This window comes from Pelodiscus sinensis, chromosome 7 (assembly GCF_052426305.1).
Source record: "Pelodiscus sinensis isolate ZL-2025 chromosome 7, ASM5242630v1, whole genome shotgun sequence".
Lineage (NCBI taxonomy): Eukaryota > Metazoa > Chordata > Testudines > Trionychidae > Pelodiscus > Pelodiscus sinensis.
In genome coordinates this window covers 9,156,335-9,182,391 of record NC_143058.1, presented here as the reverse complement: position 1 = coordinate 9,182,391, position 26,057 = coordinate 9,156,335, and the positions used below count along the sequence as shown (strand labels likewise).

The 26,057-nt window shown below is 45.0% G+C and overlaps 1 protein-coding gene across 6 annotated transcripts in view; it reads right to left on the bottom strand.

Annotated features, from left to right (window-relative positions):
• Positions 1–26,057, bottom strand: part of GLI2 (GLI family zinc finger 2) — a 276,156-nt gene that overhangs the window by 24,944 nt on the left and 225,155 nt on the right. For all 6 annotated transcript variants that reach the window (XM_075933075.2, XM_075933077.2, XM_075933073.2 and 3 more), the window contains 4 exons: positions 11,174–11,375; positions 8,752–8,965; positions 6,036–6,149; positions 1,096–1,227 (listed from right to left, as the gene is read on the bottom strand). In XM_075933075.2, coding sequence (XP_075789190.2) covers positions 1,096–1,227; positions 6,036–6,149; positions 8,752–8,965; positions 11,174–11,375 — 662 coding nt within the window. The remainder of the gene's footprint in view (positions 1–1,095; positions 1,228–6,035; positions 6,150–8,751; positions 8,966–11,173; positions 11,376–26,057) is intronic.

Here is a 26,057-nt window from a genome sequence, read left to right as displayed (position 1 = left end):
AGTCACCGCTGCTCATGTGGCCAACACCCCCCCACCCCCGGCTGTTGTCAGCAGACCTCACTCCAGGAGAGCTGGCCGCAGTCCGTCCACCAGTGCTGGGACTCTCACGTCCCAGATGCAGCACCGACACACCTACGGGGCTTAGTGTCTGGGCTACGCAGCTGCCGTGTGTCCAACTGCCCGGCGACAGGGGATTCAGTCCCCGCCAAAAGCCATCTGAGGCCTTGTGACCTCCACACTGGCCAAAGGGTTAAATCCAGCCGTGGGTGAGGGCTGGGGCTGTGGAGACAGCAGCTGCAGCAGATAGCAGCCAATCAGGGCTCAGCGGAGGGCTGTATATACAAGGGTTCCCGAGAGAAGAAGACTGACTCACCTAGCTGCCTGCTAGCCGGGGTACCACAGACAGAGCAGTGCTGGGGAAAGGCAGGGTGAGCCGGGGAGCTCCAGGCTGAGGCCCAGCGACAGGGCCCTGAGGGTATTAGGGCGGCAGGGAGGTGGGCAGGGAAGGCAGTTTCCCACCCCCTTGCCAATGGCGAGTGGCCATTTCAGACTGCAGCTTGCCCCTCAGGTACGGGGCTAGTTGCCGACTGACAGTGGGTCACTGAGGCCAGGTGGGTTTAGGGCCTTGGGGGTTCCCTGAGGGGGAGGACCCAGAGCGGGGGGGAACTGCAGCAGGGCAGTGCCTGGAGGGAAATGCTCCGTGGTGGAGAATAACAGGCGAGACCCTAGCCGGGAGGGGGCATTCCTGGGCAGAAGAGCTGATTCCCCGAGAGTCCAGCAGGAGGCACAGTGGTGGTGAGTGGCACCCAGTTACAGATCCCCTACACACAGCCTTTTTACTGGGCTTTGCAAGGGGGACCAGAATTACACCCTCAGCAGCTGAAACATGTGATTATCAATAATGTACGTCTTTCCTGCAGCTAAACCCTTCTAGGAACAGTGAGCTGATCTTGCATTTGCACACTGTACCTCTGCCCTGCACCCTGCGGGGCTCCCAGAGCGAGCTCCGGCTGTCCAGCATCTGGGGATGGACAGTCACCACACACATACAGAAATCCAAATTCACCGCCAGGGTCTCTTCCCAGTATTACTCACGTGGACCAGCTGCTCCTGAGTGTCATATTCCTTGCTGCACCCTTCCCAGTGACAATTCGTCTCGTAAATAACTTCAGGCTCCTGCTTACATTCATCCTTATCCAAATCCTCTTTCAGGTCTGTCAGATGCTCCTGCAACACACCGTGTGTTACATCAAGTCAGCTTGTTTCCTCTGAATTCCTCAGTCTCTCCTAGATTACAGGGCAGGTGTTCATTGGTCATAAAAGAAAGGGGAACCCACAGTAACAATGCCACATACTTGATGATCATGAAATACGGAGTTAAAAAGGGCCTTGCAGTTACAGAGCTGCTAGAGACAGGCCAATTTGAAAAGGCTGGCAGGGGTGCATGTGTGTCTGATTTAGATAGACACCCATGTCTCTGGATTCCAAGTGCTTGCTGGTGTCAGCTAGATCGGATACACAGCAGGAGGAAAGATGCTAGAGTCCATCATGTTTATACACCCACAATGCCTAGAAAGTAACACTATTATCCATGCTTTGAAGAGACTCAGGGAGACTAAGTGACTTGCCACAGTAAGTCTTGGGTAGAACAAGGAATTGGACTAAGGCCTTTTGAATTCCAGGCAAGCACCCTAAACACTGGACTATCTTTCCTCTCTTGGGAAGCTTTTGTTTCCTTTGCTACCTGGCTCTATCTGGGCAGCATAAGAAAATGGAAGGGAAAAAGTAACCATTGAATCTTTTCATACCATTAAATAAGTTTGAGCGAGTTTTCTTTTATCCTCACACATCTGTCCTTCCTCTACAATGACAGGCAATAATAATACTTAGTATTTATATGGTGGTTTCCTTCCTTAGAGCACTTTATAAACACAAACTAGTTAATCCTCAAAACATTCCTGCAAGGTAGGAAAATATCCATATACCTATTTTACTAAAGGCAAAACTGAGGCAGAGAGTTTAAATAACTTGACCAAGACTACACACAGAGGCCGTGTCAGAGCAGAACTCAGGAACTGCTGGCTCTTGCTCCATGCTTAGTCTACTAGCACAATATAGCCAGTGGAGCCTATGGTTGGGAATCTTCCAAGTTCTAACCCTGACTTCTTATCAAGTTGCTTACATCTCTCCAGGCCTTATTTTCCCCATCTGTAAATGAGAAAAATAATATTTTCCCAGCTTTCTGGGTATTCTATGGACTGGACAGCTGAAGTTTGCAAAGTGCTTTCAGCATCTACAACACTACGTAAAGGCAAATGTTTTATAATTAAGATGTAATGATGATTTAAGGCACACGCCTTTTAACAGCCATATGTATCACAGGCATTTCCAGCACGGCGCAGAATGGCAGTACACAGACTGTTTTCATTGGACTGGGACCATGAGAAGCTGGGAACGTAATGTTATAGCAGGGGTTCTCAAAACTTAATTGCACCATGACTCACCCTCTTTTGGCAACAAAAATTGCTGCATGACCCCCGGCCACAACACTACAGCTTCAGCCTGCCTGCGCCCTGCTGCCCCGGGTGCGGAGGCCAAAGCCATAGCCCAAACCTCACTGTCTAGAGCTCAAGGCTTTGCTAGGTGCTGAACAAATACAGAAACTATCCTTGCCTAGAAGGGTTTACTATCTAAGTATACAAGACAGACTAAGGATTAGGCCAGATGGGAAAATTTATCAGCATAATTATCCTACTCCCGTAATACTAGAAGGAGTGTCTGCACGAGGAGTTATAATGCTGTAACTACAGAGGTATAGATGTACTTGTAAATTTCCCCACGTAGGCAAGCCCTAAAGGTGGAGGGTAGCATAGAGATGAAGCGACATGATCAAGGTTACCCAGCAGCTCAGTGGCAGAAGTGGGGTCTTCTGATTCCCACTCTAGTGCCCTGTTCACTGACCCGTACTAAGGAAAAGACATGATTTTAGTGGAGGCCAATGAAAACTCATTTGAAAAGGGATGATATGCTGCGACCTTATGCTATTATACTAACTTCAAGCTTCTTGTCCTCATTTTCTTGTCCTCAGAGACTCTACCACTTCTCACTTGTTGACCAGTCTCATGTTGTTTCCATCCCCTGTGCTTTAAGTCCATCTTTGAGTCCTCTTTTCTCCACTGTTCTTAGAGCTGCTATGGCACTTTCTTCCCTCTTACCCCTTCAGCATGGAACACGCTGCCTGAGGGTGTTCCATCAGACCACTATCCTCTCCTCTTTCAGACCGCCTTTCAAGACCCACTGGAGTGTAGAGATGATTAACTAGTTAATGCTTGTGCAGAGCATGGAAGGTGAGAAGTGCGATGTAAAAGTATTAATATTAAAGCAGCTGTTATGACATCACGTGCCAGGTGTGACTTTTATGTACATGTTTTACAATTCATGCATGGAGAGATGTGTTCTAATCAGTCCTTGACTGTTCTTTTGAAAAGGCTGCTCTGATAACAGAAAAGTGCTGCAGGTTATAGAACAATTTCTGAGGGGGGGGGGGGAATAGAATCTTTAAAACATATCAGAGGCCTGGACAAAATCAGAAAGGGAAAAGACCTGGCTTTCAGAGGTGCTGAATACCTGCAGCCCCCATCAACTTCAGCTGGAGATATGGATAGAGCTAGTCAAAAATTTTCTGTCTAAATGTCACCTTCCCCTCCCTGCCGCCAAAAATGTAGTTTCGGCCAAGTGCAGGTTTTGTTAAATTTTTTTGGTTTTCCATCAGGAAAATTGAAATGAAGTATTTTGGTTCAGGTTGGGTTGACTCAAATCAAAATATTTCAGTTGTCCAATTGAGTCTAAATATTTCATTTTGGGTCAGTCAGTCCTTAATCTGTGACTGAATTGCCATGTCACCTCGTGCCCATCTCATCTATGGGCTTGCCTGGACTATATCTCCCATACTGCACTGCTGCCGTCCCTATGGTTGAACCACTATCGGGCATCATGGGAGGGCTATGATTGCAGTGCATGATGGGAGATATTAAGCTGGGGAGCCTGGCTCATATGGGGGGGGGGAGTTGAGCTGGGGAATGAGGCACCCAGCCACAATTCCAATGAGGCACCAGAGCAGCCAGGTAGATGCTGGCCATTGGTGAGTTGAAACAAAATTTAACATTTCCAAATCAACATACTTTATAACGATAGACTCAATGGGCTCAATCTATGAAGCTAAGCAAAGAGAAGATACAGGGTTAACTTGATTATAGTCTATATATCTACATAGGGAACTAATATTTAATAGAGGGCTCTTCAGTCTAGTGGAGAAAGGTATGACACAATGCAGTGGCTGGAAGCTGAATCTAGACAACTTCTGACTGAAAATAAAACATCCATTTTTAATGAGGACAGGGATTAACAATTGAAACACTTTACCCTGGCTTGTGGCAGTATCACGCATTTTTTAAATCAAGAGTGGCAGTTTTTCTAAAATATCTGCTCTAGGAATTATTTCTGGGATGTTCTATGGCCTGCTTTATACAGCAAGCGAGTTTAGAGGATCTAGACTTGGCATTTATACACTTTTTATTCGGAAAAATAATTCTATGTCCAATTCGGATTGAGATAACAACAGATGTCTCCAAATCAGCCTTTTCTTCAGGACACAAATCCCAATCTTGGATGAGCCCTGGGTGCAAGTGCTCAGACCTGCCGAGTAACGGGTCTCTATCGTCCCAAGCCATCTGTTCCTTCTGCAGGGGCAAGATTGCCCCCTACAGTGTATTTCCAGTGCTTTGTTCAATCAGTGTTTAAGCGCTGTGAGCTATGGAGCCAACACTTCTCCTGGGAGAGTGAGCCCACAGATCTCACAGGAACCGTTTCCAAATAGCCAACCTACATTTTTCTCTCGTTAATTTCATCCAGTTATTGCTAATTAAATCTTCATGCATCACTCTGCATATTTCCTCTCCTTCTGGGCAATGTACTTCATTCACAAGACACTGTGAGTCAGAGAATAAGAAAAATACAGTTGCATGGCATCCCCCATGATTCTGTAAACGGGATCCCTGGTATTGGGCAGGAAATTTCTTTCAGATCGCTTTGGTTTACTACAAGAAATAAAGAGGCGGCCTTATTAGCCTGGTGGGGGGAAGTGAGGGGAAGTGGACAGATTGGATTTTTAGGTCGTGTGCTTTCTGCTATTGTGTGTTGATGCACTCCTAAACTCAAAGCTCAAGAGAGATGCCTCTTTGCCCTAATCCTGCTGACTACAGCATGTTTATCTTTCCCTGATATGCTATCTTCATCAATTTTACCAGCCCCTAGATGATTGCACAAGTTGCTGTCCCCATGCATCATGCTGAAACCTGCTTCTGAACCAGTGCAGAAAGAGGAATTTGTCATCAACTCTTCTGTTCACTTGACAGTAACACAGCCTAATATTTCATGAAAATGAAGTGCCCAGAGCACTCTTGATAGTTTACAGGTGTGATAAAGGACAGTCGGATGGATACTGTCAGCCATTAAATAGTTTGCAAGAGTAGAGCTCTGAAAAGAAAACAAAGGTCCGTGGGCCCTTCTCTGTGTCAAATGTTGTGTCAGTGATGTAAAGAATGATGCTATGAGCAATACCTTTGAGCGGAGAGAAGAAGCCCTTTCTGAGCTCTTTCTACCTACATGCAAGACTGCCTCATAATCTATGTTTGCTTTGAGACATCAATACTGCTTGCTTTGCACTGTAGGAGAGTCAAGCATCATTTTTATAAGTTACCAGAGCTGAAATAGTCTGTCCTCCTCTCTCTCTTTCTAGGCAATGAACCAGGAATCCAGCTCCCACAAACCCATACAATGCTTCCCTCGATCAATCAAACTCTGCTTCTGTTCCTTGCTGGGTCTCTTTATTTGAGATGAGCGCGGTTGCCCTGCAAACCTTGATGCCTCATTACAAACTGCAGAGAAACCTGAAGTGACTATTGTTCCCACAGACACTGCAGGCCCATCCGCTCACTGCGTGAGGCTGACAAGACCATTTGTGCCAAGAGGGTTACCTGCGTGGCTGGGGAAGCTGGCGGCATACCCTCAACTTCAGTCTTGACTTTGCTGCGCTTGTGAATGACTGGATTGACGGTGCTGCTCACAGCTGACTCGCTGCTCTGCTTGTTCTGGGAAAGAAAACATTGGGGGTGATGTGGCATTGGGGTTTGAAGGACAACGGAGACCATGCTGCCTCAGAACATCATGGCCAGTGTATGGCAAACTGGTGCAGAATTTGGCTGGTTATTCGGGCCACCTGCCCAGAATGCAGACCTAGTGCTGGCTGTCTTCAGAGGGTGAATTTTATCCATTTGGAGAGTGCAAGAGAAAGAAACACACACAGAGAGAAAATAAGGAAAGAGGGAAGGCTTGTAAAAACCAGTTGTACATATGTACCAATGCATTTCCCTCTCAGAACTGCCCTAGACCATGTCAAATTTGGCAAATTGTCGTTTAACAATCACACTGTCACCCTTCCTCCCCAAAAAGCAGCAATGGTTTATTACTCCAAAAACGATGAAATGTCAGTGTAAGAAACAGTATAGTTTCTATACTCTGGTTTCATGAGGTGTTTCCTTTTTACTGTGTGTGTACATGAGAAAGGAAGTACATATTCGGCTGTGCTCTGGAAAAAAAAAATAAGAGAGGCTACAAGAGAAAAAGCAGAATATGGCACAAATGCACACACAACAGCCAATGAAACGAAATATTAAAACTGTAATTACATTGCTGTTAATTGCTCAAGATCCATACAATATTTATGTAAATGGGCATCCCACTTCCACCACCTATATTATTTTGGAACTCAGGTTGCTTAGGAATGAAATAAAGTGGAAGACAACAAAACTAGTCAAATGACCCTTCAATAACAAACCAGAGTGTGCAGCCCAGCATCCAAGAAATACTCTAGAATAATAAACTAGGCTGGATAGTCCACTCCAGAACAATAAAATACAACAGTAAACTGAAATAGGTATGTAATGGGGTGAAATAATTCTTCTGATAATGACTCAGTTGTAGTTTAAATTTCTAACTAGAGACTAAGAAGTAAAAATGATTAAAAATATGCCACATGTATTCACTAATATTCAGCTTGTGTGTTTACTCGGGGCATACATTTACTTGGTGTCAGTGTATCCATTGTGCATGACTAATTTTGAAAATTCGGCCCAAAAGCTTGTAAAACTGGCAATAAAAATATCAATACAATTTGTGCTCTGACCAATTGTTCATTTCACAAATTTCTTCCAAACATTATTTGAAAAGCGAGGGGTTAAAATTCCTTTAGAATGGGTTTCTAAAGTGAAACACAGACCCTCCTGTAAGCACAAAAGGGATACTGAGATCTTATACGGCCATCAGTCTTAAGATGTTTTGCTTTCCGTGTCTTCGCAAACTCAGTGAGGGAAAGAATATGGTGTGTTAAAAAACATCTGCAGGATTCACAATGTAAGTAGAGGAGCTGGTCAAATAAAGGGAAAGCCAACTAGTGAATAAACTACTTCAATCTGATTCACTGCTGCTAGACTCCAATATAGTAAAGTGCTTAAGCATATGCTTAGGTCCCTTTGATTTTAATGGAACCTAAGAACTGAACTGTTTCGCTAATAGGGATCGACATATACATATGTTAAGTGCTTCGCTGAATCAAGGCCCTAGAGGGTCATAATATGTTATTTACAAATATACACACGGCTGCTTCACTGTCATAAAAAATGTTTTGTAGTTGTATCAGTTTGCTGTTCACTGTTTGTCACGCTCCTGTTGGGAGAAGTTTCAGTCCAGTCAAGGAGTAGAAAGTGTAACATGACCAGTCACACAAACATCAGAATCACCATGAACATGGGTGAAATCCTGACCCTACTGAAATCAATGGGAATTCAGGGGCCATGTTCCCCTTAACTGATCTACTTGTAACCCATCGATGAGTCTTTGCACCCCACCCGGAACACATTTATGGGACTGCTTGACACCCTAGGTGGGACACCCTCATCTTGCACTGATGAACAATGGATACATGAGCAGAATTTAGGAAAGGCAAGAAAAACTTAAACCAAGAAAAATCCTGAGATTTTTCCCCTCAGATTTTCAGATGCATGGAGCACCCACAATGCCACATAAAGCCAATGAGAGCGGAAGATGCTCAGAACTAGTGACGTGAATGGGTAACAAGTTAACTGGGTAATGGTTGCCGGGTAATGGTTAGCTGGTTACCTGGGAAGCATCTTACGGAGGGCTACTCCTGGGGCTGGGAGCTGGAGTAGTGAGATCCCGCCAGTCAGTTAACCAGTTAAACATTAGGTTAAGCTAATATTTAACAGGTTAACTGACTAACTGGGGGTATGTCTAGACTACATGGCTCCGTCGACGGAGCCATGTAAACTAGTTTACCTGACATAGTCAATGAAGCGGGGATTTAAATAATCCCCGCTTCATTAAAATAAAAATGGCCGCCATGCTGTGCCGACAATCAGCTGATCTGGCACAGCGCGGCAGTCTAGATGTGGATTGGTCGATAAGGGAAGCCTTTGTTGACCGCTCCCTTATGCCTCGTGAAACGTAAATCCCCGCTTCATTGACTATGTCAGGTAAACTAGTTTACATGGCTCCATCGACGGAGCCACGTAGTCTAGGCACACCCTGGGATTTTACATCCCTCCTCAGAACCTCTAAAAACCAGGCCCTATCTGGCCGTATGACACACATCACATGACCTGAGCTGGCTCCTACCTGATTTGAGTCTGAGATGCAACTGTTGTTGTTACTGATTTGAACAGGCGCGGGGTTGACAGAGATAACCGCCATGTGTGGTCGTGGCGGGAATGTGGGGGATGGCTGAATCAACGGAGGCGTGTGTCCAAATGCGGAGCTCAACCCTCTTTGCTGGCTCAGGATCTGCTGGTAAGTCACTGGGTTAAGGGGATGGGGGAAGCTGAACGCTGGACTGCAATAAATACAGAAAGAGAGCAGGACAAATTACAAGGAGAAGTTATTTAAAAAAAGAGTTAAAACCTTGAATAGTGATTGGAGTAAGGGTAGAACTTCCTGCGGATTATGGACAGAGGATAAGGTGCAGAAACTAGATTTTCTTTTATCTTCCATGTCAGATGCTAGGGAATATTTTTAAAATTGGTCTCATCTGTACTTTGGTATATTGATGGCCTCCTTGTATTTACTCACAATGCTGCTGAAGATTTCTTTGTTATGGTGCTTGAAAAGAGTGGGTTACAGTGGGAAGGGGTACCCCATACCTCTTGCTTTGCAACAATGCAAGGTTTTTCCCAGGTAGCCCTCTTTTGCAACTTCCCAACTTGTGAGCACAAGAGAAGTCACCTGGCTCTCAGGCACAAGTTGCAGCAGGAACATTTTAAAAAAATCAGTGTCACAGTTTTAAAGATAGGAAATGTCCCCTGCATTCACGGGACCTCTAAAATGTGCAGCCCTTCTCCTACAGGTCACTAGTTCAACTCTGATGTTGATCATCCTAACCAGAAATCATTCCCATCTAATGGTTATTCGGTTGCCAGTGTGGTTTCAGACCAGGATGTAGTAGACAAGGTATTCCCCCCATAAAAACGACCATCTGAACTGTCAGCTTTACTGGTAGTGTTCTTATTCCACTCCTATCAAATCTGGCACTTCAGGGGCCGATCAAATGATCATTCGTACACGTTACTTTACTCACGAGCGAAATTACTCATTGGCACAACTGTTCACAGGACTGGGCTTTAATTAATAGCATGTTCACGATTTGATTGGCAATAACAAATCTGACAGCGCAATTAAGGCTGCTTGTATGCAAAACCAGTTAACAACAACATGACCAAAAAAGCAAAGGGCAAGTCACTACCCTGTTAAAAAGGCTAAATAAATGTTAATGGCTAATGACATAATAAGAGCTGATGACAGGCACTGTAGAGCAACTGTTCTATATAACTGAGCCATCAGAAAACTCACTTTATAACATATGACCATCCCTCTGTGGTGAAATGCATTAATTTGTGCCTCTGAGGCCACTGATTTGACTTGTGTGTGGTTAAAAATTCTAAAAAAGGCAGAGTGTACACAATCTATTAGTGGTGAAATTGTTTTCTATGTATGACACACACTTGAGATTTATGATCTGTCCTGTAAATACATATTACATGGTTCTGTTAATGTCTAGAAGCTACTTCTTAAGGGTTATGACCCCATTGTGCAATATACAGAGATATAATAAAAAGTTTATAGTCCAGGTCTAAGCCTAGAGACTTCAGGCTGATGCATTAGACCGAACTCATGGAAACAGTGGAACAATTGTGATGAATAGTTAATATTTTGCAGTTTCCTACAGCTCGATTTATAAGTACTTCAAGAATTTTACCTAACAGCTTCTCAAATAATGTTTCAACTTACTAAACATACGCTCAATCAATTTTTAGGCATGCGTCGCTTCTATGAACTTTTGCATTTCTTTCTAGGTGCCCATAATAACATTATTAATAGGAAAAGCTGTACCTAACTTCTCAGTAGTCAAAATAATAATGCTACAGCATGAAACCTGCCTTAAGCAGCTACTCAAGGAGCTGTTTCTTTAAGGAAAGTGTTTTCTAATTAAGGATGGAACAAAATTTTACTCATGAGCCTAGATTTTGAAAAATCGGTTAGACTGTTGTATTCATACAGGAATTAATTGGTTTAAATCGTGGCCAATACATTCCGGGATACTTTGGGGCAGTCTTCTCAGATGTGAGATTTCCTAATAAGGCCAGTCAAGCCATTCACAGCAAACATTTTAGTAGATGAATTTAGCCTCTCTTGTGCTAGCAAAGAGGCATGAGCATATTATTATTATTAACAGAAATCTGACAACCAGTAGTCCCTCCCTGAAAAATATATACACTCTAAAGCAGCATCATATCTACCGTAGCAGAAGAAACAGGCTAACTGTAAATTACTCTTCCACATGCATGAAATCAAAGAGAGGTTTCTTTTTAATATCCAACACAGATCCACCATACATACATTTTGGGAACATGGTTCCATACAATCCTAGATGGCCAAAGCTTAAAAGGCTCATTTTGTACAGCTTTAGCTCTGACAATGGGGTAATTAAATAGGCGCAAGATAAAAGCAGCCAAAAATCTACATGCAGCTGCTCAAACTGCTTTACCTTATTGCCCCTGCAGATAAATGGCCATAAGAGCCACTAGCAGCAGAACTACTTCTGGAGTTATTAATATAAGCCACCAGGGAGTTAGGGGAGGTCCGGATCATTGTCTGGAGATCAATGCTAGCATCAGACAGCGGGGATATGGAGAGGGCTCGCTTTCTGCTTAATCTCGGCGTCACCCTGGGGCTTGAAAATCTTGACACTGTAGGAAAGAAAAAAAAGTGCCTAGTTAGACAAAAGCACGCTTTACCGTTTCCGTTTTTATAGGAAGAAGAAATGAAAGCAGTTAACAGCATGGGACTTCGCCATGCAAAATTTATTTTAATGTTGGGAGTGGGGATTTGACTGGGCAACGTGTGGAAGAGTTGAGCATGCATACACACACATGCTCGTTCTCCATCGCTCTGTGACTTGCATGCACTACTGAAAGTCTATTTGTGTTGCCACTACAGTCGTTCTTGTGGAGGAGGAGAAGGAGGACCCAGGTGCGATAACTATAATGGGGATTCTTCTTTGAGGCACCTGAACTCAGATGCAGGATTTGGTTTTGCCAGATTTGCTTGCTCTCAGATGCCTAATTCCACCACACAGGGTCTTCTTGCAGCCTAGATTCAGCAAGGTACATAAACATGTGATTAACTTTGAGCATGTGAGTAATCCCATGGAGGTTGGCACGGTAGCTAACTGAATCAGGGTGAGTAAGTCCTTATCGTGGATTATCATTTTCTCACTTGCACTGACAGAAGTTCGGTGGCTTCCTCAGTGAAAGGAAGAGAAGTGTTAGGCCACCAGTTTCTTAAGGAAATAGGGCTCAATCATGCACACGTTCTTGGGGTCTGACTAATAGTCCACTTAATTCAATGGGAGTCTATGGACTCTATGGAATTTGAATTGACTTCTATGGAATTTGAATGAGGCCATGTCTTCACTTGCTGTGCCGGAGATCGATCGCCTGGCGTTTGATTTAGCGGGTCTAGTAAGGACCCCCTAAATTGAACACGGAGGGTGCCCCCTCGTCAGCGCTGGTACTTTTACTCCTGCTGGAGTAAAAGAAGATGACTGGAGCAGCCCATTGACCTCCTGCTGTGGATATGGCACAAAGCTCAGCTTAAGGGATGCAACTCCAGCTATGTAAATAACAGTGTATAAATACTGTTATTTACATAGCTGGAGTTGCATCCCTTAAGCTGATCTTCCAGGTCTAGTATAGACCTGGCCTGAGGCCCTTGTTGCATTATCAAAGCCTGCAGGATCTGCTGTCTACTTCAGGGCAGGGATAGTCTTCTTGATGTGTGTTGGCTACACAGCACCTAGCCCAGCGGAGACCTGATCCATAAAGGGGCTCAGAAGTGCTATATAATACACATTCCAAAGAAATAACACATCCATAACCGTGATTTTACTCATTTTGATTTCCTAAGAAGAAGAAGAAGCACCAGTAGCCAGAATTTTCATCTAAATGAAGAGTCAGAAGGGCAAATACCTAGATGTTCCTTCACTAGAGGAGCCTGGGCCCATTTTTAATTCGTTTTAACTGAAAATAATTAAGAGACGTATTTATTTTGTCAAATATTAGCTAGATGCTGTAAGGCTACAGAAGAGGCACTGCATTCTTTCCGAACTGGGAGGTTTTTAATGCCTGCTTTAAGGGCCCAGCTGCTCACAGTGATGACTATGGAAGCACTTAGTGCAGGCACCTCCAAGATCATGTGTCCCACATTTTACATTCAAAGGGACTGCGTGGCTCATCAAGGTGACAATGGGACACACTGCCCTGTGTGTATCATCCTTCGCAGAGCTGTCTGGAAAATGGGGGGAGAGCTAGGTGAGGTAAATATTGATTCCCATACGATGACGGTTTGGGGACTTACGTTAAATGGAGTGGAGGCCCAAGTCTTAGCAGAGGGGCAACGTTCTTACCAAAAACCACCATAAAAATGGGCAAGAGTTGGCACCCTTGTTGGCAATCGCAGAAGAGAGGCTCTACTGAACGAGAAAAGAGGGAGAGATGTAGCGAGCGTCTTGTGTTCACTTGCACACACTTGTGAATACTTGGGGGAGGGGCAAAGTGGAAGGACCAAGAGTGCTAGAAGCACAGCATGGGGAGAGAGGCTGGCTTCAGGCTGCATGTAGGGAAATTGCTGGCCTTGGTTTCATTCCCTGGAGAGCAGAGTGCTGCCATCTCCGGCTCTGTCAATCAGCACTTTGCGCCAGCACTAAATTAACTTAAAATTACAAAGGGAAAAGCCCCGGAAGATTACTCTGAGCATGGTGTTTTTTCAATGACTTAGTGGTAAGAAAACTGGACTGGAAAAGCACCATATCACAGCAGAAGGAGAAGCTTAGACGTGGTGTCTCTGCCTTTGTCCAGGAGAAGGACGGAAATGAAAAGGGCAGTAGCACGATGCTGAGAATCCAGTTAATGAAAGAGGTGAGACTCCGGGAGCGCAGAAAGTAAATTAATAGTTTTAAGAAAGCCTATTTGACAGCTCAAGCACAAAGTGAAGGCTCTTGCCTCTGAGGAGCCTTCCAGAGCCAGGGCCCTGTTAACAATTGTCAGTCAGGCATGTAGGCATTTCCACCTTATTGGATTCCGGATGTGGGAGTCTGAAATAAATGGAGAGCTACGACTAGACTAATTTGAACTCTCCCTGCACTTCGATGTAATTAGTGATTGGAATATGCGACTTGAGGGGGCGCATCCTCCCCTGACTTACAACATCTCTACCTCAGTGGGGCTGCACAGGTGGTAGTCAGGGCAGAATTTGGGTCTGAGCTTTGCTAAATATTAAAGAATCAGATCCAAATGTTTGGCTGAGGCCTATCTACATTTGGAACTGTTAGTCACTCCGAAAGTGGTGGGTGCAGCATATGTACTGTGGTTGATCACCTAATTGCCTAGGTGTTTATATTTAGAACATGCCACTGCCGTGTAATCCAAAATGGCTGCCTGCTAGGCTCCTGCTCGCTCCTGCAAGGAGGTTTAATAGTAGTTCGAATTAGGAGCTTTAATTCAAACTACCTAGTCTGTGCCGCGTGTAGCTGCGGGCAGGTAGTTCGAACTACGGGGCATTTAAAAATGGCGGCGCCTGGGAATATGCAAATGAAGCCCAGGATATTTAAATCCCAGGCTTCATTTGCAAATTCAAATGCCTACATTAGCCACCCTAGTTCGAACTAGGGTGGCAGTGTAGACATACCCTAGGTGAGAGTGAAGTGTGGCAAATTCTTTCTTTTCCACCAGCAGTCTCTCCAGAGTCCCTCTCTCACAGGGAGCTTGTGAGGATAATTATATTAAAGACTATGAGTGGTCCTGTGGCAATAATAACTCCCGAAATAACTATTTCGAAATAGCATGTCCACACTACAGGGAAGCTTCAAAATTAGTCCAAGGAAGGCTCCCATAATGTGAACGCACTATCTCAACTTAGAGCCCCAGGAAGCACTGGGGAGTAATTACTTTGAGTGACTCTGGGGAGTAGTAATTTCAAAATAGCAGCAGAGAAGTGTCCACACTACCGCTATTTTGAAATAAGCGTTATTCCTTGTGGAAAGCAGGAGTTATTATTTTGAAAGAACATGCTTGGTCGTGTGGACGCTCCACTTGTTACTTTGAAATAAGGGGAGTTATTTCAAAATAACTCCCTAGTGTAGACCAGGGCTTAGAGACTAACCAAAATATACAGAATCATGAAGATACAGCTGAAAGAGAACCTACTGTAGAAGGTTATACAACGGAAGTTACAGCTATTCGGGCATATGTGCAGAATGAATGATGAGAGAAAAGTTAAGACCCTGGTATTCGGCATAATGGATGGTCCGAATAGGAGAGGCAGACCCCACAGAGAATGGGTATATGATATAGTAGATTGTGCAGAGCTAGTCTGCAGAAACTAAGCCACTCCGCACTGGACAGGGAAAGATGAAAGGAAATAGTGAGGGAGGCATTGGACACCAACGGGCGTTGAGCCCATAGTTGATGATGATGATGATGATGAGTTTTCCTGGGCAGAACCCACTTCCTCAGATGAATTGGACTGGAAATAACAGAAACTAAGATCTATATATAACAGCAGAAGTAGTATCTGTCAATTGTAGGACCCGTGTTAATGAGTCTCTCTAAGGTGCCACAGGACTATTTGTTTTTAAAGTTATAGACTAACATAGCTACCACTCTGAGATACAATTATTATTTACATAGCGCCAAATGTGTGGTAGGCACTTTCCAGGCAATTATGAGGAAAAGGTCCCAGCCTTGCAGACAACACATAGATGAGGGGTAGTGAGATGGGATGTAACAAAAAGCAAGGTAGAATGCTGGTTCCATGAAATGTGTGCTAGATCTTAAAGCTGGTCATTTAGTTAACCCTTCCTTGAGATGTGTAGTAAGATTTCACTTCACTGTGATCTACTGTCCCTGTTTTATACTGATGTATTGATGTGCACTGCACTTCCACACCTCATGATAAACGGATTTTATGCTCACAACACGCCTGCGTGAGAGGGAAGAGCTGTACCTATCCTTGTTTTACAGATGTGGACCTGAAACACAGATAAATTAAGTGACTTTCCCAAGATCACACAGGAAGTCCGATCCAGGTTTGGGAACCAGACTTCTTGAGTCTCAAGACAGAGTCCAATCCACTAGACCATACTATCTCTCTGATGTATAGGAAGCATTTGGACTGACTTTAGACAACTCCTTTCTGTACTTCCATTTCACTGTTTCTCCTCAATCACAAGGTGAAACTGCACCTTTGCTGTGGGTAATGGTATGCAACCAAGGGATCCAACCACTCTTGTCAGTACTCTGTGCCTTCTAAGTGGCAAGCGGGGGATGGACAGGCAGTTTTAAAGATGCAAATGCATTATGGATGCAAACTTAAAAAAAAAAAAAGGAAGTCTGCTAATAGCAATAAAAACACTATAGGATGTGTGTGAACCCATTTGAATAGTGAAGTCTACCATGGTGCTGCTATTCCTGGTCTGATGAGAAGGTAAAAAATAAACAACACATGCTGAGACTGGCTAGAACCAAAAAGTGAGAAGCAACCATAGCCAGACTTTGGCTATATATCTGAAACTCTGCAGATGCCCCCTTAAAATTCAGGTCTAAATACACTATCTTGCAGCCAAACAACTCCAAACTTCAGAAATGTTCCAATCTGGATTCAGATCAGAAGACTGAGGTTGGGGCCTCACTCTAAACACAAAAGAAAAGGCCAAATGTCTTATGTAACTCTTCGTGTTTAGAGAGCGGCCCCACCCTCAAAGTTCGGCTCTGGATCCAGACTGGAAAATTCTCAAAAAGCCTGGGATGGTTTAGATGCAAAAGTAGTTACACACACGTAGGAACTGGAGGTAGCATAGTCAAATGGCTGAAGCATTGGCCGGGGACTCCTTTTCTCAATTCTGCCATTGATCTACTCTGTGACCTCTAGCAAGTCATTGCACGCTGCTATTTCTTCTCCCACCATTTGCTTTGCCCATTTAGATTACTAGTATTTGGCCGGGGGGTGTGTGGGGGGAGGAGTGGTCTGTAAATATCTGTTTGTACAGCACCTAGCACAACAAGGCTCCACTCTCAATTGGGGCCTAAAGGTGCTGCTACCTTACAAATTATATCTATCTATAGATACTGCTTTCTGCATTTGCATTCCCACAGTCTTCCATTCCTACAACAGAAGGAAGCAGGCCACATTTGACAGTCATATTTATCTCTGTTACTCCTACACCTCAAGGGAGATCTGTTTATTAATGTGCCACTTCCCTTGATAAATTACTAAATAGAAAGAAAAGTCTTGTACTCATTTCTCGCTGCTCCTTCCAGTGATTTATGTCCACAGTGCCGGATCAGCCATCGGTCCCCATTAATCTGAAGACGGAAGAAGTCCTGATGTCCAACAGAAGCTCTGGGTTTATTGGTGCAACCAGCCAGCGCACCCTTGACTGCACATAGGTAAATTCTTTTTTTTCCACCCCCCCTTCTCTGTGTAAAACTCTGCTGGAAGCTGTCAGATTCTGCAAGCTGGGCTGGGACTTTTCCAGCATAAATCAAGTAACATGCATTTTATTAGTGTCTGCTCTAATTTAGATCTTCCCGATACTATGGGATGTGTAAAGTATTTTGATAGAGGGCCTAGGAAGCAGGGTGTATGTTTTGCACGAGAGTCTCTCTGATGTTATGGGTTTTCACACCTAACTCTGACCTCAAATCATGTTGCACACGAATGATTCCTCTTCCAGCGCAGACAGCAAGTCAAAGTACCCAAGAAGGAAGGTGGCTACTGGCGAGGTGATGCACAGTCTGTTTTACTCCACAGAAAATAAGCAGTAACACCAGGGCCAGCCCACAACATTTTGGCACCTGAAGCGGGGAGCTCAAATGACTCTCCCGTGACCCCTCGCTTGGGCCAAAACTTTGAAAGGTCTCAATTCTGCCTTCTTCCTGTTCTACTCTTCTCATGGTCCTGCTCTGCTACCTACCCCAATAAAGGAGAACTAACAACTTAAAATGCCTTGTTCAAAAAAACACTTAACTTTCAGAGCAGAGAGAATACATATGCACCAGCAGCAGACACAATTTTCTGCACTCTGGTTCCTCATAGTGCCCCCCTCACAGTCTGGCACCTGAGGCAGCCACCTCAGCTCACCTCACGGCAAGGCCAGCCCTGAGTAACACCAGGAGAAGAAAAACCTAGCCATGATAATTAGCCAAAGCATGTAATTATTAGCACCATGGACGTTGTTAATAACCCTAACCTGCACCACTTTCCAATGCAAGTACATGGCACGTTTCTTTGCTAATAGAAACACAGAGCAACAGGCCTGTTTAGCTACAAAGACGATGACGAAACAACGTACACTCTACCAAAACAAACCACTTTGCTTCACATGCTTTCCCTTCTGGGAGAGGATTTGAGAACAAACACTGACTGGCCGCTGTGTGTTCACACTGCGCTACTGGACGGCCCTCAGGTTCTGTGGTGAAGAACACAGAATGAAGTATATAGTGCAGAGCGGGATAATAGTATTGGCCTCATCTAGCCCCTTAATGCCCTGCACACCGTTATTAGATGACAAGCAGCCAGACAAATAATCAAGACGAGACAGACACCTTGGGCAGGTGTGTGTGTGGGAGCGGAACTTGGGACTTCTGGATGCAAAGTGTGAGCTTCTACTTCCAACACGTCCCCATGACACCTTCCAATGAAAATGTCAAGGCACTTCCCAGACACTAGATAAGCCTCGTGATATCTTTGGAAGCAGGTAAATATTGGCACCACTTTTCAAAACACCAAGACAGAAGAGGCAGGGGCTATTTCACTGGCCAGGCCCCCTCCTGCAGCCACTCCTCCTGATGGTCCTGGGCAAGCAGGCAATAGTGTCATTTCCCTTCTCGGTTCCTCAATAATTCAAAATAGGCTTGTGTCTAACCACAACGACCCTTAAAATAAAGTCTCCCACTGTGCATAGCCCTTCCTCCCCGAGGAGCTGTTTTCCTGCTCTCCCAGCACTCACACCCCAAAACCGGGTTTTTCTGGGGGTAGTTACTTGCTCCCTGTAGCCTCTGCCTCCCTGAGAACTTATTCTCTCTCTCTCTCCAGGGCTGGCAGCTTGGCATCTTCCCGCTGTTCTTCACTAGGGCCAGATGATCCTTAATTGGGAGTGTCTACTTAGGAACCAGTGATGGCTGACCACGGGCTTCTGACCCTGAAGAGGCAAGCCAGCCTGTTGCAAGCAGTTTCAATGTGAAACTGTCAACATATCCCTTTCAAACTCTCAGAAATTCTCATGAGAAGGGGAAAACCGCTCCCCACTCAGCTGTACGAAACATTCCTCAGGCCAGACTGCCAGTCGACAGCAAAGCGAGACGCTCCCAAGAGATGTGACTGCTCCAGTCAGTAGGTATCACTCTCACCCAACTAATGAATAGTATTCCTAGCCGGGGTGGTCTTGTTCCTTTAGGAGAAAGCCCTGTCTCTTCTCCATCAGTGGAAGTTGGATTGGAGCTTCTTCTACCTCTTCTACTTCAGCTTGAGATATAGTTAATGGGAATCTTTCTGCTGCCTTGATAGACTTTGGAGCAGGAACATTAGGCGCACTGGTTGGGAAAAAATATTTTCGGGTAATTATTTCCCTCCCCAAAACTCACACAGCTCTAGTATTTTTTTTTGGGGGGGAGGGGGGAACCCTTCATGGCCTGATCTTAATTAGTGCTTAGAATTAAAGATAGTGAACATCTCTCAAGATCAAGTCCAAAGTGCATGAGAATTACGAACTCAGCTTTTGTTAAAGTTAGAAAGATTTTATTATGCCTCCCTGAGAACTCTAGAATGTTTCAACCATATTCTCTACCTGTCTGCCAAGGAAGCCATATCACCAATAGCACCTCAATTATCCAGTGACCCCACTGACAGTAAAAGCAGAAAAAGACTGGCGAGTACAGTGGATGAGAAGCTGGATATGAATTAACAGTGTGCCCTTGTAGCCAAGAAGCAGTGCCCAGCTGGAGCTCAAATCCCAAACTCCTACCCCAGTCATGAACCCCAAGCCCTTGCCCTAACCCAGAGCGCCCCTGGATCCAAATGACATCCCAGAGCCTGCACCTAGAACGCCCTCCTGCACCCCAACTGCCTGTCCCAAGAGTAGCTCAGAGCCCCTCTCACACTCCAGATCCTTTAATCCAAGACCAGAGACTGTACCTCAACCCTCTGCCCCAGCCTGATGAAAGTGAGTGAGGATGGGCAAGAGAGGGAGGATGGAGTGAGCAGGGGCGGGGCCTCGGAGAAGAGGAGGGAAGGAGGCGGGGCCAGGGTATTTATATTTGAGGTAGATCTTGGATTGCCCTTAAATTCAAAAAGTGATCTCATGCTCAAAAAGGTTGGAGACCCGTGCTCTACACATAGCCAGAAGCCCCAGTTATCACGAGCTGAACTCTAGAGATAAGAAAAGAAATGAAACTGACATATTTTAAGGCTTTTAAAATGACCTGAAATGTCTTTCTGATACGTACGAACTAGCTTTAAAAAGACATTAAAGTCAGAAGGATCTTCAAGGAGTAAAAGCAAGTGTTTTTGTATCCCCCTTGAAAGTTGTGACTCTCCCCTTCCCAAATTGTATATAAATATCCCATTTCTAGACTAGCAATCTAGGTTCTAAGATTGGACCCTAAAGGTCTCACTGGTGTAGGATTAAATCTTGTCCCATCCTGGGCATGGGGCCAATCTAAATCTGGAAGGAAATTCAAGATTCGTGAGTAAAGGAGGAAATATTTCTCTGGCAGTTTATTATACAGTGCTGCAATTTGTCACGTGTCAGTTTCCTTCTTTATCTACAAATCTGCAATTTTAGACTGTCCCAAGAAAGAAATGTCAGTGACAAGTTTTAGGTTCAGTCTCAGTTTAAGGTTCAGTCTCATCTTAGCCAAGACAATTTTACACACACAGACATCCCCCGCTTTACGATCGCCTTTTGGATAGTATACAAATAGGAGAGGAAGCCGTTTTTATAACGCAGGATTTCAGTCCTCTTTGCAGAAATGGAAATGGTATCACCACATCTCAGCTTAATGTAAGCAGCAGCCAACTGCAGAAGTCTCAGGATAACCAGTTCCTTATTCCCTTCTTTCCTTCTGTACAGCATCACACATCTTACTTTGACTGCAGCAGATGCTGAATATTTGTTCAGGTACCAAGTGCTGCCCTTGGACTGGGGATGCAAGTGATTAGTCGACTATCCAGGAAGCATATGTGTATCAGATAGTTGACTAGTGACTCAACTAGTCGCTTCCCCTCCCTCTCCCCCTTGCTGCCTCTATCTTTAGAAATGTGTAAGAGCCCCAGGGCTTGCGTGTGCTTTGCCTGAGTCCCCCACTGACCCTATTCTCCCGGTGCGCTTAGTCCCTTCTTGTACATTTCAAAAGCTGGGAGCACAGGGCTAGAGGGGGACTGCTTGAGTCCCATGCTGTCCCTGTGCTACCCACAGCGCTTCCACCTTTGAAATGTAGCAAGAGCTGGTGAGGCTTTTGCTACATTTCAAAGGCAGAGGTGCCCTTATCGACTAATCAAATAGTCGATGCAAATTCCATCGACTATTCGATTAGTTAATTAATCTAAATTTAACATCCCTACCCTAGACCCTTACTTTTTCATTCCCTGGGGCCCTAGAAGGCTTTATGGTTTGAGGAATTCAAATGCTTCCCTAAGATCCTTGTTGAAAGGCTACATTTGTCTATTCCCTGTCCACCAGGTGACTGTTTAGAAGGCCTAAGCTGCAATATAAATTGGAATCATAAGAAACCACAGTCCAGGAGGATTCCTTCCTGAGTCGGCACCTCTGGGATGTTTGTGGGCTCTCTGTTTTAAATGTTTTTTTCTGGGCAGGAGAAAAAGTGTTGCTGTCTTTGATTCCAGTTTCGCAGTCAAATCACAATTTCACGTCAGGTGCAATTAAAAGCAGTGCTATTAAAGCAAAGCGCTGTAATGTGACCACTACACTCTTTATTCAGCAGGGATGTTAAAATGCATGTAACTGGCTACCTGTGTAACCGCTGAAAATTTCCACGATTGCACGGTTCGACGCGGAGTGGCAGCCAGCTCCCCAGGAGCTGGTGCATGCTGGGAGCTGGCTTAAAAGCTGGCTCCAGGCATGCACCAGCTCTGCCTGCCACCCCGCTCCCAGGGAACTGGATGCTTTTAAGCCAGCTCTCCATGTGTACCGGCTCCTGCCTGCCACCCCATTCTGTTGTCTCTGTATCAGGAACTGCGGGTAGCCTTCTGGTTAACCAGTGAGCTCATGTTTATCAATTACCCATTTAAATGGTTACCCTTGCTGTGCCTCAGTGCAGATGTGTTAGGGCAACAAATGTAGACATGCCCTTCGTTATCTCATAGACTCATAGACTTTAAGGTCAGAAGGGACCATTATGATCATCTAGTCTGACCCCCTGCACAGTGCAGGCCACAGAATCTCACCCACCCGTCTTAGAATAATCCTCTCACCTAGATCTCAGATATTGAAGCCTTCAAATACTTTGAAGGCCCCAAGATGCAGAGAATCCTCTAGCTGTGATCTGTGCCCCATGCTACAGAGGAAGGCGAAAAACCTCCACGGCCTCTGCCAATCTACCCTGGAGGAAAATTCCTTCCTGACCCCAAATATGGCGATCAGCTAAACCCTGAGCATGTGGGCAAGACTCACCAGCCAGACACCCAGAAAGTTCTCTAGTAATTCCTATCATCCCTCCATTGACCTATTTCCCACTGATAATGAATGGTCAATTAGTTACCAAGATCCTGTTATCTCATCAAACCATCCCCTTCATAAACCCATCTAGTTTAATCTTGAAGCCAGATAGATCTCTAGCAGTCACCCCAGGCATTTAACTAAAGCCACTGGAAGGCCCCAGACAAGAGTGCATGAAAAAACTACCATGGGCCGCCATCTTGCTTCCAAATGAGTCTGTTCAGATGGCGGTGTTAAAATGAATACCTGTACTGTGTTCTGCAGTATTCAGGGCAATGAGAGGTTTTCTGCGTCCAATGTACATTTCCCAACCTTCTCCTCTCCTCTCCCCCCCCACTATTTTAACACAGCAGCTTTGTATTCTTGTACCAGATTGTGTTCATGTTCCCTTGTGGTGTTTAACTCTGCTATGCTCCACCCTAGAGTTGGCTGCACTTCAGGGGAAGGTGAAGTGATTCTTGTAAATTTTTTAAGGCAACCTGGGGATCTTTTGGAAAGAAAGGCCCTCTGTGAATGTAAGATTTTATTCCAACTGCACGCCTGTATTTATTGTGTGCTCTTGATATCCCTGCATCAAAAGAACATCCCGTTTTATTACTAAACAATCTACTTAGGTACCATATGGCCATTTATTATTGGAATAATCTGTTCAACAAACAAGGAGTGGCGGGTTCAGCTTCTGAAATTTTGGTTTCAGAATGAGCCATTTCACTCCAGGTGACTTGCAATTCCCTCAGCACATGCGACCCTGAAACCAAGCGGCGGTGATCAGACAGAGCTACTGAAAACAGCTCTTTAAACCAGCCAGCAGAACATGAATTAGGAAAGACAGACATTGCCAAACCCATTTTATGGGGCTCAGCCCCCAATTTAGTAAAGCACTGAGCATGCAGTTGTCCCTCCAAGTTTAGCAAAGTCTTCGTTTTAAGCATGTTTTTCAGACCCATTGACTTCAAGCAAGTTTGTGAATTAGCTCCCTGTAGACCCAAGCTCCCTGCTAGTGGCTTGGCTGCAGGGAAGATAAATCAGATCATCCAAACATAATCAGAGAATGAATCCCAGACTAATGGATACAACTCCACATGTGCACTGCAGATTTTTTTGCAGGGCCTGCTGCTTTTCACATGCTTTTCTTTGAAACGGCCTTGTGGAATTTCACTTCAAGTCTTCATTTATTTCCATCATTGCTTGATCATTTTGTTTCTGTGAATGGAACCCAGAGGTTTACAGATGGACCTTCCAGTCACTGATCAAGAAAACTTCCTGAAAGACTCAAAAGAATGCCCTTGCCAGGGTTCAGTGTTTGACAAAACTCAACCCTCTTGTGAGAGACGGTCATAAGCGTCGCTGCATGGAAGTAGGGACCTTGATTTACTCTAGACCTATCCTAGGAGAAGCCAGGTAGGAAGAGACTCTTCTGTCAAAGGGAAAATTCCAAACGACTTTATGATAAAAGATGGAGACTCAGTATCCTACAGGATGAGGACCCTGGTGCACTGAACGTCAGGAATATTATAAAAGCCATATTAATTTATCTAACCAGCTGTTTCTCTGGCACATCAAGGAGCTGCTGCGCTAATGAGGAGGCAGGAAGGGCAAGGGAATAAATGCAGAACTTGAAGACTAAGAGGAAAACTCAGAGCTGTCCCTTTTCATCCACTGAGGATAACACTAAACAGGCAAGACCACGAGGAAATTATTACTGACTACAAGCTGAACCTCTGAAATCTGGTACTCTCTAGTCTGGCAACATCCATGGTTGGCAGGACCACGGATATTGCTGGACCAGAAAGCCCGGCTGGGAGCAAGGGCAGCCAGGGTCAGGAGCAAACCCTTGGCCTGTGGCAGCAGGCCCGGTGGCCGGGAGCCTCTTCCAGGTCGGTGGCTGGGATCACGGCCCGGGCTGGCACGGCAGGGAGTGCAGCCCCGGTGCAGCTGGGAAGGCAGCCTCGGCTGGGAACGGAGCCCAGTGACTGGGACTGATGCCTCAGTGGGACCGGCAGCCTGAACCTTCACTGGTCCGGCGAACTCCCTGGTTCAGGACTGCTCAGGTCCTGAGGGTGCCACACCAGGGAGGTCCAATCTGTACCTGTTTGACTTTCTAACAACAAAAAACCTTAAGTTTTGGGCATCAGGGCTGTGATTGTGGGTAATGGCACAACAGTAATAGAGAGCAAAAAATGGTTTTAGATGTGGGGTATGTCTACACTGTGATCACAGCGTGTGATTTCTGCTTGCATGGTCAGAGCTGAGCTAGTTTTAATCTAGCTCGCTCGGATACTGGAGCAGTGAAGCCATGGCAGCAGGGACTGCACAAACCCACTCAAAACTCCAGGTAAATACTTGAATGGTGGGCCCAACGGATGCCTGTGATGCTGCAGCTTCTCTTCTGTGGGTACCCAAATGAACCAGATTAAAGCTAGGTTGAGTACGTCTACATGAGATGTGATTACACCTGATGCCTGCATTGTGGACATACTCTTAGGGTGTGTCAACACAGCAAAGTTATTTCGGAATAACAGACCAAGACTTCAAGAGGGTTCAAAAAAGAACTAGGTAAATTCATGGAAGTTAGGCCCATCAATGGCTTTTAGCCAGAATGAGTAGAAATGGTGTCCCTAGCCTCTGTTTGTCAGAGGATGGGAATGGGTGACAGAGGATGGATCTTGATGATTCCCTGTTCTAGTCACTCCCTCTGGAGCACCTGGCATTGGCCACTGTTGGAAGACAGGATACTGGGCTAGATGGATCTTTTACTCCAACCCAATATGACCATTCTTATGTTCTTGGGGAGTGAGATACCATGCAGAGGAAAATATCTTATATCTTAAAAAAAAAATCAGTGGAACCTAATCTGAAACTACGGCATGAATCATAACTGTAAGGGTATGTCTACACTAGCTCTTTAATTCGAGCTAGGTAGGCAAATGAGGGCAACCGGAGTTGCAAATGAAGCCCGGGATTTAAATATCCCGGGCTTCATTTGCATATTCCCGGGCACCGCCATTTTTAAATCCCCCTTAGTCTGAACTAACTGCCCCGCGGCTAGACGCGGCAGTTAAATGTTAATCTGAACTAACTCCTTGGTTTGAATTAGTTCAGACTAAGGGGGATTTTAAAATGGTGGCGCCCGGGAACATGCAAATGAATCCCGGGATATTTAAATCCCGGGCTTCATTTGCAACTCCGGTTGCCCTCATTTGCCTACCTAGCTCAAACTAACGAGCTAGTGTAGACATACCCTAAGGTAATAACATGGCTGGGTTCGAGCTGTGAGGGCTCATGCTATGGTTATAATACAGGGCACAACTGTGAGGTCTCATGCTACAATTTCATGCCTTAACATGATTTTATTTCTTTTCAGGCTAACCCCAGTTCTGAATTTTCTGGGTTTAGAACGCCTGGTTCGGGGACAGTTGCAACATCCCTGTTATGATTTTTACCATGCACTTGCAACTTTTATTTCATGTAAACATCATGTTTGTTTGGGAATTTATATTACCGTAGGCCCTTGAGGTGCTTGTCAAGACTGAAGCCCCCTTGTGCCAGGCGCTGTGTAACACAGAAGAGGAGGCAGCCTGTGCCCCCAGAAGTTTACAGTCCAAACAAACAAGACCGATCAGGTGGGAAAGGAAAC